The sequence below is a fragment of the Dermacentor silvarum genome, chromosome 3, assembly GCF_013339745.2.
Source record: "Dermacentor silvarum isolate Dsil-2018 chromosome 3, BIME_Dsil_1.4, whole genome shotgun sequence".
NCBI lineage: Eukaryota > Metazoa > Arthropoda > Arachnida > Ixodida > Ixodidae > Dermacentor > Dermacentor silvarum.
Genome location: NC_051156.1, coordinates 150,132,923 through 150,148,528, shown reverse-complemented (window position 1 = coordinate 150,148,528; position 15,606 = coordinate 150,132,923). Strand labels below are relative to the sequence as shown.

General features: G+C 46.4%; 1 protein-coding gene across 2 annotated transcripts in view; it reads left to right on the top strand.

The window, feature by feature from the left end:
• The window catches only part of LOC119445905 (BCAS3 microtubule associated cell migration factor), a 56,705-nt gene extending 43,812 nt beyond the window's left edge, over positions 1-12,893 (top strand). For both annotated transcript variants that reach the window (XM_037710203.2, XM_037710204.2), the window contains 3 exons: positions 594-764; positions 8,116-8,245; positions 12,491-12,893. In XM_037710203.2, coding sequence (XP_037566131.1) covers positions 594-764; positions 8,116-8,237 — 293 coding nt within the window. In that variant the 3' untranslated portion in view covers positions 8,238-8,245; positions 12,491-12,893. The remainder of the gene's footprint in view (positions 1-593; positions 765-8,115; positions 8,246-12,490) is intronic.
• Positions 12,894-15,606: the final 2,713 nt, after the last annotated feature.

The window sequence follows — 15,606 nt, the reverse complement described above, 5'->3', positions numbered from 1 at the left end:
CAAAACCACTTCTGATTATGAGGCACGCCATAGTGGAGGCTTGCGGATTAATTTGGACCACCTGGGGTTCTTTAACGTGCACTGCAACGCAAGCACACGGGCGTTTTTACATTTCGCAAAAACGGTCTTAACGGCAGGTCTTAAACTGCGCACACTTGTTCGGATGCTTTGCTAACCACTCTGTGCACATTTTCTACTGTATGCTCGTGCAACTTCAGTCATTTATTGTAATGTATAAATTTATCGTCTTCGTTGCACCGTGCAAGTGTGGCAGCCGCACGTTGCGGTTGCACCCATTGTATTTTCGGAAGAGCATGCGCTGAGCACAGCCATGGAAGACACTAAAACTTATCACGACGTGATCACATCCTGGGCCGCGTTTTCTTGACTTCAATTTTGTTACGTACTACTCCCTCCTAGTTATTTCTTTCCTCTGTATGAGGGGACAGTAGTGGTGCACGTAAATGATTGATGAAGGAACTTTTACGCTTAGCAGCTATTGTTTCAGCAGGTATTACTTGAATGAATGACCCCAATGCCCTATCTTCAGGGGTGTTTGCTTACATCCCTTCCCTGGTTATTGGTTTCATCAGGTAGTTTCGAAGGACCGCCAAGCCTTCTGGAAGTGTGCGGCCACTGGTCCGACAGCTCAGGCGCCTCTTCTCACGCCAACGGGCAGGAGCAGCTCATGGAAAGGATCGCCGACGCCATGAACGAGTCGCCGTACAAGGAGCGGCAAGCAGCGCGTACTTCTAGTGGCAGTGGTGAGTGTTGGGACTGTCCATTAATTAGGAGCTGTTTAATTAAGGGGGGGCGCGGCTTTCGCATCGCGAAAAATGACAAAAAAAATTGATTTTTTGAAAATCACATTTTCAGTTTCTATAACTCTTATTCTATCTGATTCCGAAATATCATCACTGAAAACCAAGTAGAAGTGCTCTAAAAAAATTGTTGTATCAGCCAAGGTACCAAAAAATTTCGCGGAAATCGCGAAAGAATGGCGTTTTTCAAGCCACGATATCTCCGGAACGGCGCAGCCGAGCGCCGCCATCTTGGTCTCGTTGGAAAGCGCATTTCTCCGTCTTCAAATTTGCCGCTTCAGCTATCTCCTCCATACAGAAATGAGCACACAAAAAGCAAATGATTGAAGGTCGTGCCGGAGCTACCGATTGGCCGCGCCCGCCACGTGACTCCAGCGCGGTTCGCCATTGGTCCGGTGTTCGCTCCGTGATGGCGTCGTCTGCACCGCTTGTTGCGGTCTCCTTGCGTTCCGTAATCTCGACGAGTGTTAAAACGGGCGCTACGTGGACATCGCAGTAGCGTGGCCGATCCCGCCTTTTGTGGACGTCTCAGACCCGCGGCTAGGCATTCCGAGCATTGACGACGCGTACTTCGCGACCAAGCTTCGGGCACGAAATCCTCAGACAAGAGGCTAAGCCTTTCGCGTGTAGGCGCCTCCGACTCGGTGATCAAGCACATCGCGCGCGGACTTCTCGGATCCTTGCCTAAGCATTTCGCGCGTCGGCACCTCGGACTGCGCGGCTAAGCTAATCGAGCGTTGACTTCTCGAGCCCGCGGCTACGCATTTCACGTCGGCACATCGCTCATCGAGTGTCGACTCCTCGGACCCACGGCTAGGCACTTCGCGCGTCGGCACCTCGGACAGCGCGTCTAAGCTAATCGAGCGTCGGCTCCTCGAGCCCGCGGCTAGGCATTTCGCGCATCGGCACATCGCTCATAGAGTGTCGACTCCTCGGACCCGCGGCTAGGCACTTCGCGCATCGGCACCTCGAGCGTCGACTCCTCGAGCCCGTGGCTAGGCATTTCGCGCGTCGGCACCTCGGACTGCGCGATTGAGCTCACCAAGCGTCTATTCTTTGGACCCGCGACCAGGCATTTCGCACATCGGCACCTCAGACCCGCAACTTAGCACATCGCGCGCCGACTTTATTATCGTATTGCCATGATGTCTCGTACCAATACCTATCATACCACCCCTTCATAAAGAGAACCTCAGCATGAGCTCTGTTCACTAGGCCACTTGGGCTGGCACAGACACCTGGCTGCAGAAGTGAGGCATCATACAAAAGTACAGGCTGGAAAGCACCTAGCAGCTGCATTGCTGCCTATCTATCAGTGGCTCTCCTAACATCCATAGCCATTGTTAATGGAAGATGATCCAAAATGCTGGTGAGAGCCTTCATTCAGTAACATGGTCGATTCTACCAAAAGAAAACAATGCCTCACTGACTGTACTAGAGACTGCTATCAATGAGGCAGTCTGCAGGTACAACGCTAGAACTACTGTATATTTTGCCCACATACCGTATTTATTCGAATCTAGGCCGATAGTTTTTTTCAAATAATCACATACGAAACTCTAGGGTCGGCTTAGATTCGAGGATTTTAAAAAACGCGCCAGTTTTTAACTGAAACTGATAAATATGGTGCATAGTTAGCGCCATCTAGAAAAGTCAGTATCGCAGGCGCTACTAGCCGCGCCAGTAGCCAGCTGAAGTACACGAGCGACGTCGCCATTTTGACCTGCTTCGTATCGGTATGATGCAGCATCGGCGCGCGGTGTGGCGTTATCGTAATGGCACCAAATGGGCGATGCCACTATAGTGCCGCTTTCTAAACGAATACTGTATTTACTCGAATCTAACGCGCACTTTCAACACGACCCTAATTCTGCGTCGGCATTTCAAAATGGCCGCCTCGCACGCGCGTCGTGCCTAGCTACCGTAGCATGCGGAAGCTTCCTCCGTGTGCTGCAGTACACGTGCATAGGCAATAGTCTACCGTCTGTCTTCACGTTCTCAGCGTCTGCTCTATCTATCAGCATGAAGTACCGAGTTCATCATGATGCCGCATTTAAAAGGAAAGTGATCATCTGTGCGGAGACGGACGGAAATCGGGCCGCATCACGGGCGTTCGGAGAATCCGAAACTTGCGAGCGGGACTGGCGCAAACAGAAGGAGAGGATTTTCGCCAGCAAAGCAATGCGGAACGGTTTCAGTGGACCGAAGCAGGACGTATTCTGCGACGATCCACTCCGGCGATACGATCAGGCTTGGCCCTATCTTGAAAGCAATCTGCGACTGGTCAAGTCCGCCGCGCGCCGTGTTTTCGCCGCGTTGAAGCGAGAGGCATGCTAGCACGAAGGCGCACTTCGTCTCCAGCGTTTTGACAGTTCGTTTCCGCGGTCAACGAGCGAGGTGTGTTCATGTTTGCTTGAGCGCGCGTGACACCGTGCTTGTTAATAGCGGTCTACTAATTTGCTACCGCATTCGATGCATCGCCTTTCGGGCGAAACTGCGACTTTTTTTATTCATCGCAACATCAGTGCATCGGGAGGAAATCTATTTTTCCAAATTTTTCCTCACGGAAAACGGGTGCGCGTTACAATCGAGGAAGCGTGAAAATCGAATAAATACGGTAGTTGTGCTACCCGTAGAGGCATCGTCAAACGTTCAAGCCGGGCGGAACTTCGGCATCGGTCTGTCGTTGGAGGGGGCCACGGGAGATGGTTTTTGCGTGCGCCGCAACATGCGCTCCTTCCAAAAATGCAGCATCTCTAATGCGCTGGATGGTACTGAATATAGCGCACTGTTTGAAGATGTCAGCAGTAAGGAAGATAGCGACGAGGCTAGCAGCGATGGTGACATAGAATGAGCTCGGCATGTTCAAATTTAATAAATGCTGTTTCATTTTGCGAATGCTGTCCTCGCTTTTTCGTTCGGCCTACATTCGAGGTAAGTTTTTTTTTTTTTTTTTTTTGGACTTCGAACTTTTGGGGGGTCAGCTTAGAATCGGAGTCGGCCTAGATTCGAGTAAATACGGTAGTTCTGCACCTCCCTTGGTTTGAAACCCAGGCACCATGCTCTTTGTAGAGCAGCAGTAAAGAATGCCATACAAACATGTAAAACGCAGAACGAAGGCACAGCAGACCAGAGGCCACATGTCCAAGAAGCCCCACATCACAAAACACATCAAAGATTACAAATTTGGTGCGTTTTAGAGAACTGAAGAGGAGGTGAAACTTTGAGAGCCATTTTCTCAAAACTGTTTTTTCGCCTTTCTGCTCAGTTTCTGGAGCTGATTTCTTCGTTACCGTTTAGCCTATTTTGATACTGTTTTTTTTTTGTCACGTTCCTTGGACTACAGTGCAGGTCGAGACAGTCTCGCATTTTTATCTTGACTTTTTATAAATTTGTGGTGTGGCTATTCGTTCACCCCGAAAGTGTGCTTGGTGCGAAGGTAACTTGAAAAATGACTAAAAAATTTGTGTAGCGAAAAAAAAAAGTAACACTGTCACGACCTCCAGCACGCATTAAGCTATGCAGTCAATACTCAACGAGCCTTCCATCATGTTTTTTAAGCTCCCCAGGCCCTCCAGAAACTTCAAGAGAGAAAAATGCTGCTCAATAAAATGTTCTCAAGGTATCACTCTGAAACTTTTATGGAAGTATCAGGGAGACATTCTAAACATTTGTGCCAATTTTCATCAAAATCCATGAAGAAATCAGGAAGTTGATTTTCAAAGCCACGTCCCCCCTTAAGGCAGATCTTTTTTTCTGAAGGAACTACTGCACTCAAAATTTAATGTAATACATAAATGAAAAGCAAAATGAATGCACTTCTCACGCATAAAAGATTTATTAACGAGATGTATGTCATAAAAGAAATATAAATTATTAAAATCAAGATTGTGTGATAAAATTAAGTTTGTGAAGACGTGCTTGTATCTACTAAGAAAAAAGTATTACGAAAATTATGATACACTAAATATATTGCTGTCTATTAGGCACTACTCCAAAAAAATCAATTTTTCATTGAACAGGTATTCCGCTCCAAAAATTTAACTGCAAGCACTACAGTTGGAAGTGCCGGTCTGCGGCAGCCGATGTTCGGGGCTGGTTTGCGTCGTTGTTGCTTTCAGACTCAGTCCTACGAAAAGTCAGCGTCCTCTGACTCGCTGCTATTCGATGTACCGATAAGACCAGCCACAGAGGCAGCGGTATTGCCATATCTGCGATCTCCCGAAGCGGCGCGTGCTGTTTCCTGAGCTGGACATTTTTGTGTTCTGCTTTGACAATTGTGAAACTTCGGAGCACGTTTAAATATCCCCACCTGGCTTGAAAAAAGCAAGCTGTTTAGAAAACAAAAATATAGTTTCTCCTCTTTCACGTCCAATGGTGCAGTGTGTCCGTGGGCGACACAAAGCTCTTGAAAGCGGCGTTTAAACCATCAATAGCGGCGGCCATTTTTTCGTTCACCTGTGATAATCACAAAACTTCGGAGCGCGTTTAAAATTCACCGCCTCGCAGGAAAAAAGCGAACTGCTTAGAAAACTGAAATATACTTCTCTTCCTTCTGCCGATAGCGCAGTATGTCCGTGAGTGCCGCAGAAGGTCTCGAAAGCAGCATTTCAAATAATCAATAGAGGGTTAACGATGCCCAATGGGCACAGTACGGAAAGAGTTACACTATACATCATTAATTTTTGTTATCGTGTGCAAGTGATAAAATCTTGCAACATGTCTAGGGAGGAACTCAAACCAAATTTCCGCAGAATGTCGAGGCCTTTGCAACTGCATGGCACGATGGCATCATGGCACGGCACATCTTTATCAGAATAGATGTGCTTTTTCTTACCAAGTGCATCTCCTATTTTGTCACCAAGGCTCTGGCTGGTAACGAATCCTCTGTTGCGATATACAGTAGGACTTGTTGATACAATCCCGTGTCGTACGATTTCCCGGCACCAACTTTCACAATCAAGAACGGAAACAATTATCCATACAGTACAGTCACCGACCAATTTTCTGGATTTCGCGGGGACCGAAAAATAGTTCAAAAAATGCAACAGTCCGAAAAACTCATTCACCCTAAAAAAGAAAGCTTATTAGGTTTAGAGTGGCATTAAAAAACCTTCAATAATGCCCTGCCTCATACTACGCTTGGAGGTGATCAGATTTGCTTCTATTTGCGCAAGACTTACGTCGTCTCCCCATACAGTCCATAAGAGCATTCACCGCATTGGCGATCTCCGCTAGCGGAGATCGCCATTGAGATCAAAGAAACGAAGCCCCATTACTTCGCATGTGGCCTCCGCGATCAGCTCCTGCAGCGCGTCATTCGCTCTGGCCTTCCCAGTCGGCAGGACCTTGAATAAAGTTGATTTCATTAATTCATTCCCATTTGGCGCGTAGCCCAGTAGAGAAGTCTAATCTTGCCAACTCTGTAACGTCTCAGCAACGGCGTGCTGCCGTTGGGAGCCTTAAATTCGTCTGAAAAATTGGTCACGAAAATGCAATAGCTCTATGGGAACCCTGACGGTGCATTTATGAAGTCCAGAATATCCAACAAGTCCGAATTTTCGGAGTCTGAAATATCGGTCAGTGACTGTACCGCAGCGGACTGTACCGCAGCGGACTGTACCGCAGCGGACTGTACCGCAGCGGACTGTACCGCAGTGACTGTACCGCAGTGACTGTACCGCGGTGGTAGAACGCCCGCCTCGGCTGCGGGCGTCAAGGTACTAACCTTGGTTCTCCAAAAGAAAAGTAGAAAGTTACCTATCAAGAAAGGGGTCAGGCAAGGAGACACAATCTCTCCAATGCTATTTATTGCATGCTTAGACGAAGCATTCAAGCTCTTAGACTGGGAAGGCTTAGGAGTGAGGATCAACGGCGAATATCTCAGCAACCTGCGTATTGCAGATGACATTATCCTATTCAGCAACAATGGGCACGAATTACAGCAAATGATTGAGGACCTTAACCGAGAAAGTGTAAGAGTGGGGTTGAAGATTAACATGCAGAAGACAAAGATAATGTTAAGCCACAGCAGTTACTTATTTCAAGTGCATAATGCTCTCATCATTTGCCACTTCTATTGCAGTGGCTGCGGCATTCCGCTACTGATTACAAAGTTGCAGTCGATTTCCTGCTGCGGCAGTTGCATTCCATTAGAGACAAAATGAAAGAATGCTCACATAGATTGAGGTGCATTTTTGGACCCCAGGTGGTTGAAATTAATCCGAATCCCCGAAAGGATGTCTCTCATAGCCTGTGTGTTTCTTTTGGATCTCCAAACTCCATAATTTCATTTTTGGTTTGCCGTTTGATGCTCAGCCTTGGCAGTCAGAAGTAATAATGCAGTTTTGCATGAAATTGATGATTGAAGCTTTCGACAAGCGTGTAGATCTTTTGTGACATCAAGAGAACAATAATGTTAGATGCTCCCCTTGTGATGATATCCCTGTCTCATTTTCCAACTTGGGGCTGCAGAACACAATTGCTGTAATATTACACTCTGTAAGTTGTACCAGAACTGCTAGAATAAAGTGCACGAATGAGTGGCATGTTATACGCAATAGCCTTCAGGAGCAGCCTTGCAGCATAGCCTAAAGGCAACATTCGGGTGAGGCCACACTTGATGCTAAATTGAACTTTAAATGCTCTCCACATTGCTGTCAAGGCTTCAACATGGTGCAACCAATAGCATCACTGAAAGGGGCGATTAGTGAACATGTAAAACAAAAGTTTTCTCTGGCTGTTCACTTTGTGCCAACAGTTTACTGGTTTATGTTTACTAATACTTGAGCATTGTTGATTGCTATTATTTGTAGGGGTATTTTCTTTTTCTAGAGCTTCCACGTTTATATGAAGTAGGGGTTATGCATAAAATGAGTTATATTTGCATATCATGAGCATATTAGTACTGTGATTGTGCATGGGCCAGTGAGTCCTTTAAAGCTTTGTAAGCCCTTTACAGTAATTTTCACCAAAAATGGCAAACATATGGGCAGCAGATTTTTTTTTTTTACTTTAGATGAATTCCAAATCATGACGAAGAAGGCTGTAGTGTCTTAACTATGCTAATAAACACCATAAAGAATGTTGCTAGGTAACTTCGTCATGAACCACAGAGGAAGTCATGATCTTGAAGAGGTGACTTCCCATAAAGCATTAAGGAGCTTAATCCGGAATTAATATTTTCTTTGTTCGCTGAACCATGTTGCACTTGCTATCCCACTGATTTACATGCGTGACTAAAAAAGGTGAACTAGTAATTTAATCGCTCCTGTTCCTTGTTTTCACTCATCAGAATTGGCGTGCTTCGAAGACGTTGGCTCTCGGTGCAACTCGGACGTGTCCCTCTACCACTCGCCCAGCCAAAGCACAGAGCACTTACTGGTCTTTTCCTCTACCCAGCAAGACTCTATGTGACTCTCACTGTGAGTGTACTCTTGGATGGGCATGTGCTGTCTGTGGTTCCTACCCTACTTTGTGTGGTTCTAAACCAGTGTTCCTTGAAATTTCACACATGTAAGCACTGAATCAAAGGCAAATGAAACGTACTTGCGGCTATATGATGTACCTTGACCAAAGCCACCAGAATAAAAAAGCGTACTGCTGTCCAGAATGAGTGAATCAGTACTGTGAAGTTTCATACTACATTTCCCGAATGACAGAGACTCGGAAGGGACTGCCTGAAATTACGAATAATTGGGAATCTGAAATAATGAATTTGCCAAAAAAATAACTCTGCGTTCCTTAACTGGCCATAAAGGCTTGTAAACACATTGCTACACGCACATACGAGTCATGCATGCTACCTGATGAGTCTGCATTTTGATCATTGTCAATCCGTTGCTACAAATAAATGAAAGCATGGTCAATGAATGCGCTAAATCTCTGTCCTCTGCTATCTGACAACGAAATGATCGTTGGTCTACATCGAAACAGTCTTCTGTAAGTGTCCACCTAGTGGACTGTCCAATTTGGCCGCCTCTGATTGGCTGGAGATGGACTAGCGAGAATGAAACTGGCTGTGAACGGCTGTTTTCTTTTCGCTTATACCCCATACCAGCCAACAAGCGCTTCAGCAGCAGCCAAAATGGAAATTCCAATAAGTGAACACTGAATAGTCCCCTCCCAGCATTCCCCTCCCTTCATCGCCGACATCAAGAGTGGAGTTGGCGGCATTTGATAGTTCTTGACGATTCCGAGTGACAAAAATTAGTAACAACAGACAATTAAGTTGCCTGAGACAGTATCACTATTGTTAAGTAACAAAAATGTAAAGGGATAGAACTGTAGACATGAGTTGGACGCACGGCAAACAAACGAGTTCTGCCTTGACAACTTAGTGGCTTGGCTTTTCCGGTGGTTTGGATATAGTACGCCAATACTCTAGTTATTTTCGGTTTCAAGGAGGAATTGGCAACGTATCAAAACAAAAACCTCTCGCTGTGCTCATCTTGTTGGTCGAAATAGCATGCCGTTGTGCAGGCAGAGTTCGAATTATTAAATGACGCACTGCAAGGCTAGTAAAATACCATTTGTCTTTACACACTATATCTATGGGGCCAGTTGAGGTACTGAAAAGCTGTCTGAATAGTCATAATCAAGCATGTCCAAAAGCAACGCTACTGCGCGAGTTCGTGACAAGTCGTGTTTGGTTTGACAGTAGTGCTTTTCTGTCGAGGCAGATAAATTTTCTAGTTAATTTGATGTTTGCTTTCAGGAAAACGTGACAGCTGAATGCTTGGGAAAGGATAGCGTCAGTGGTTTTTTTCACAGAGATATGTAGATAGCGTGAGTTTCCGTTAAACTAAGACTTGCTTTCGGATTTCACGAGTTCTGAAAATAACACTGTATCAGGTTAGATACTAGTTATTCTGCAGACTACTTCAGCTGATTTTAGAAATCTGGATGGTTGTCCCCGCACGCACGTAGTGAGTGCTAAACGGGCTATGTGGATTGCTTTTAGTAGTAGCATACTCTACAGATTTCTTTTCTCTTAAATGTATTATGTAAGGGTATGTCTAAGGCTGTGCGTGTCTCGCACGTGTATGTAGAAGACGGCAGCATTTGAGTTTCATTTAGTGCGTGGAAGTACTCATAAATAAGCGCAAATCTTCTTGTAGTCTTGAACACGTAATTTGCGCAAGTTTTTTTGTTTTTGTTTCCTTAATGCGTGAGTTGCATGCAAGAGTTTTGACAGCAAAATGAGAGCGGGTCTGATAATACATCCGTGAAGTCAACGAAGCTCTCACTGGCACCATTACGTGCGTTAATAACGGATGTAAAGAACGAACATTTGACATTTCAATTTTCAATTATTTCGGGTCATTCTGCAGTTCAGTTGGAGGATTTTGGTGTTGTACACATAGACGTGTAGTGTTCTGTTCGATTAATGTCCAAATGATCGGTGTTCAAATATAATAAATTGGAAACTGTATGCTGAAGGGCTCCCTTTCTTAGGCACAAAAAATTTTTCCTTTAGGTATGTTTTTTCCTGCATAAGTAAAAATGTTCACCTTTCTCGTGATGCACTTTGAATGAGGACGCACTTAACGATGCACCTGTAGATCTTAAGTTGCTTAAGCGATGCTGAAAGGCAGTTCTGGGGCAGAGCGATTGCCTGCAATTCCAGCAAGGCTAGATCCTGCAGTCACCATCACATCCTTCTCCTCTATATTTTGATTTGTATTTAGAGATACTTCCCTACTACTGTACTTCGCACAACCATTGTAAGTTGTATTTTCAAATTGTAAATAGCCTGTAGTTTTTCTTGCTATTCTTCTTCCTCTGGTTTCTCATATACAGGGATGTGCATTTTTCTCCTAATATCATAGAAAAATGATTGAATGTTTACTGCTGCTCTGTTTCTACTGAACTTTTGCAATAAGATTGCAATTTGTGGTCAGGATCATTCAGCATAACACTTGCCACAGGTACTTGCCTGGTATTTAAGGGAAAAAATGCTAAGTAACCTTTGTCTATGGGGAAGCTAGCTGATGTCAAGGTGGCACTAGCATAAACTTGAGTCGTCACCTGTCTGCAGCTGCGGAAAGCAGCTGTTTCAGGAGGGTTGCGGCATGTTCCGGAGGAGCTCGCAACACTTAGGAACATAGAATGATAAGAGCACATGTCACCTGCAATAAGAAAGACGTGGAAGCAAACAGATAATGTGGCAATTTATAACGACCTGAATAAAAGTGGGCAGTGAGATGCCTGTCCCAAGTGCAAGAACATTTAGTTTTTACCTAATTTTTATCACAGTCACAACCAGTAAAGCAGTCAAAATAAAGTAAAACCTCGTTCATGTGTTTTGAAAAAAAGAAAAGAAAGAAGGATGCAAAAAAACAAACTAATCGGGAAAGCGCAAGATCCGAAGTCACTAAAAGATTTCGGAGACTCGACTGTAGTCGACATCTACGTAATGCAAGACGTGCATCGTCATTTTTGAGGCTTTGGCAAACTTACGTTTGCACTACTCGTATTCGGCCTATGTCGGCAGCTTCTTTGGGTGGTGCATTACGGCGGAAAACTTTGACGTGCTCACCGAGTGTGAATCCTTATGGCACGAGACGGCAACGCGCATCGAGCTAGTGGGGCTCGAGCACGTTGTCGTTTTCCTATTGGCATAGTGTGTTAAGACGGTGACGGGAAACAGAAACGGAACCGTGCTGGTGGGCGACGCCAGAATACATGCTTCCAGAGCGAAACATGATGCTTACTTCACGCTGCCTGCAGCAGGGAACGGTGGCGCATTTGAGTTATCGCCTAAAAAAGTGTACAGTATGCTTCCAGTGGTATCATGCCCTCTGTGACACAGGTAGATGACGATGCTGAAGGGTTGGCGGCAATATGGCAATAACTGTAAATGCGGCATGCGACGACTCGCGAGGAGATTTGCTGGCACCAAAATAGGAAACTGAGTGCGCGCCAGCGTGTTCACGTTACATGGGTGGGCGAGTAGTGCGGGAAAGCTGCTGCAGCAGGGGCTACTGTTCTCGATAGCGCGCGCCTCACCCCTTCTTTACACGGGGTCTAGTAGCCTAAAAACGTATCATACGATCACAGTTTGGCGTGTGAACATTGGTGCCAAAAGATTGTGTTTTCCAGAAACATATCAACTGGTAAAAAAGAAGCGTTGGGTTAGTTTGTGTTCTCCATTGATGCCAGGAAATCGTACGAAACAGGATCACATCAACGAGGTTCTACTGTATACACCCGTCAGCAATATACGATACATATGATAAGGAACGGCAAGTTTGTTTTCAAGCGGTAGGTACTCGGAGTGTGGCGTAGAGCCTAAATTGTGTATACGTGCAAAGTAGGTTTGCCACTTGTGAAACACTTTGAACGATTTCATCCTCTTAAATGAAACCTTTGGAGTTTCCCATCGTAGTATGCATGAAAGTACTACTTTTTAAAGCCTTATCTTGTAATGTGTTTCAGTTCTATAGTTGCACGCAGATTTGTTTCATAGGAAATTATTTTCAGGCTGTTTTATTCCCAAGCAAACATTTCTGCATGTTCCTGTTGCATTCTTTGTTTTTCTATCAGTGACTTGTGATATGACACTTAGTGCTGTATGAAAGGAAATTTTGCATATTTTTAAAGTTTGATTTTCTAGTTAAAGGTGCTAAACGTTGATGACAGGCTGATTTTATGTCCTTACTTTGCAGCTTGGACGCTCAATCGGGCCTGTGGACCAGAAGTCATGAATTTTTAGATCACAGAACCTGGGCTGCTACAGCACACTCCAGTTCAATGTTATTGTGTTTGTTCTTGTGAAAAAAAAAGCACTATTTACCATTGTCGTGTACAAAAACAAAAAAGGATAATTTTGAACCTCCGAGACGAGATTTTCAAATGACGTGTTTATGTCGCATGTGCCGATATTGCTTTTGTACTCAGAGCGAGACGAAAAAAAAGCGTAAAAAAATGCTTTTTAAGTTGTTTTCTGCTAGACATGGTGAATCTGTCATGTAGCAGATATAAAAGGCTGTGTAGTATATATAGTTTAGCACTTATATATATAATATGCATTTCATCAAGGAAGCGCAATAAAAATTTATCGATGCTCTGTATGCGCCTCTGTGACTGGTGTTCTTAAAGGGCCCCTGACCAGGCCATGTAGCGAATTCTGGTTGTACGCTTGAAGTTGTTACTATATATGCTACAAAAGATGTGCGAAGGGGTGATGCGCAGTGTGAGCAGAGGGAATCTTGCATGCGAACCAACCTCAGTGAAATTCGAGAAATGCGATCTGTGGGGATTGAGGGTTGCGCCGGCATGATTGCGCGCGCTTCGCCTGCTCTGCCATCCCTCGCCATCGTTCCCCGCCGGCCTCCTTCTCCGCCCGCGCCGCCTAACCGGTTCCCGCGGTGGCGCTGCGCACGCGGCGGTTTGCGGTGAGGGCGGGGCGCTGACGTCACTACGCGGCCGCTTCTCGGCCGCTAGCGGCGAAACGTGGACTTCTCTCCGGGACCAGCACACGGTACGTTCATGCTTTCCTCTCGTCCGCCGACACCTTTGTGACTAGGACTGGAGCTCGCGCACGTGGCCTTTGCCCGTGCGGGGAGCGCGTACTTTGCGCTGATCCTTTCCCGACGCTAAGCCGTCGAGCGGTGCCATTAGTGCTCGCGCGAGGTCGTACCTCGCCGAGCTGCGCTTGCCGAAAGCCTAAGCCGAAGGATATTGCCCGTGCTCTCGCGAGTTGACCCATTGGTTATCGCCAGAGCAAGTAGCATAGCCGTCGGGACTTTTCCTAGCGGCGTGTCCCAGCTTGAGCCTGTGCTCTCGCCGCGACGTGCTATAGGCGCCTGTTATTGTATTTTCGCCCTGGTGCGGGACCCCTTTGGCTCCCCTCCGTGCGGGCGTTTGTACAGTGCTGGTGCCGACGGTTTCAGTAAACGGTTTCCGTCAACTCAGGGCTTTACTGTGTTTTTTTGCGTGCGTCGCTCGGTAGCCCCTTGCGGCCTCTGAGCTCGCGTGCGAGCAGTGCTGGAGGCGACAGCTGACGCGGCCCTGTGGCTCGCTAAGCTCGAACCCGCGGTGGTTGGTCTCCTGTGAGACACCAAGAACCCACAGATCGTATGCGCGAAGGGGTGGCGCGCGATTAGAAATGCATACCAAGGAGGGGGCTGCCTGGCGCCTATCCGGTGAAGCACGCCTTGCGTGCCAATTTTTGCAGCGACTACCCCCGGTTTGAGCAGTACAGCGGAGGTAGGGGGGAAATATTGCGGTAAAACACCTCTAAGGAGTGTTCTACCGCAATATTCTTTTCAAATTAATTCATTAATAGCAGAGATAAAAATATGTCCCTTCTGGGTATTCTGAAGTTTTCTCTCAAACTATCGAAAGAAAGTACCATTCTGCAACAGGCGTCGTCAGTACATTCTGAAGTTTCCCAGTGTGCTCTCTAGTTTTCTGAGCAATGGTAATAATGAAGCACTCGCGAAGTGCCGCGAACCCATGATTTCAGGAGGCGGGCGTCACCGCCAACATAGACGCTCTCTCCACTTGCCCCCGTCTAGCCTCCGCAAGCAAAATTCCTTCCCTGCGGACTCCCATGCCGGAGCCGGAGGATCGCGTGACGGATAGGTCACGGGCCCCACCTTTTTTTTTTTTCGTTTTATTACAGAGTGGCGCACTTCCGGTGACGGTGTCGTGCGCGGGCTTTTGCGTTTGTCTCGTTTCGCGCGCTCTGCACGAGAACACCTAGTTAGCGGTATAAGCCACAGTCACGAGCACTGAGGCAAGCGCAAGCGGATCAAAGAGCACGATCGCGCATTGGCACCCGGTAGAAAATTACAGATAGTTTCGTTATCTGCGCGCGCGACTGCCCGACGTGGGGTGGGAAACAAGCAGACGAAACGGAAGTACGTCCCTCTTTGTACGGCAAGGTGTAAGAAACTCGCAGCAGACATTTGGTTTGTAGGTTTTATTATTCTCTAAACTTTAAATTGTCTATTGAAGCTACGGATCAAACAAATAACTGATGTTGCCTAGCATAATGCTTCACGGCACGTGTCACTTTGGTTGACGTCACAGCACTACAAATTACGTACACACACTTGTGCGATTGACGTCGACTCCCCGACTGGGAGCGCGGCGCTCGCGAGTGCAAGGGCGCACGAAGTTTGGTTTGAAGTTTTAGATCTTTTCGCGGCGCGTAGCGGTGTGTAATACTTAGCAGACACGATCGTTAGCGCGCATTGTATGCACTGCGCTTGACAGCTCAAAATGGGCAGACCTGGTGAGGGGCCCTTTAATGGACGTATTGTGCAAAGCGTGTTTTTTGTTACCACGGGAAGCATGTACAAGGTGCGAAATAAGGAGAACGTGACCGTTCGTAAGAATCGTTACCTCTGCCGCCGCACCAAGACTCGTGACGTTAGGGTGATCGCTTCCCATCAACACTGTGGCTTGATACTGCATCTTCCCTGCATGACAACACAGCTTGCAGTGAAGACAACGTGAAGCAATGTTTGAGACTCGACTTATCATTTAGCGCGAACACGATTTGTAAACTAGTTCAAAGAAGTAGCCACGTGTCACTTTCGACCTTTTCTCCCCCCCCTTTTTTTTTGCAATAAATGATGCATAAACCTTTAAATCCCAGAAAAAAAAAAAGATACTCGCAAGTCTCGGAGTGCCTTCAACAATTTAACTAGCTTTTAACAGCAAGTTTCGGTTTCGTTTCTCGGGAGGCGTCTTGTTTTGACATCATGACACAGTATATGGTCACATGAGAGCAGGACCTCGCGACGTTTTGACGTCTGCTCTGCTACTACGT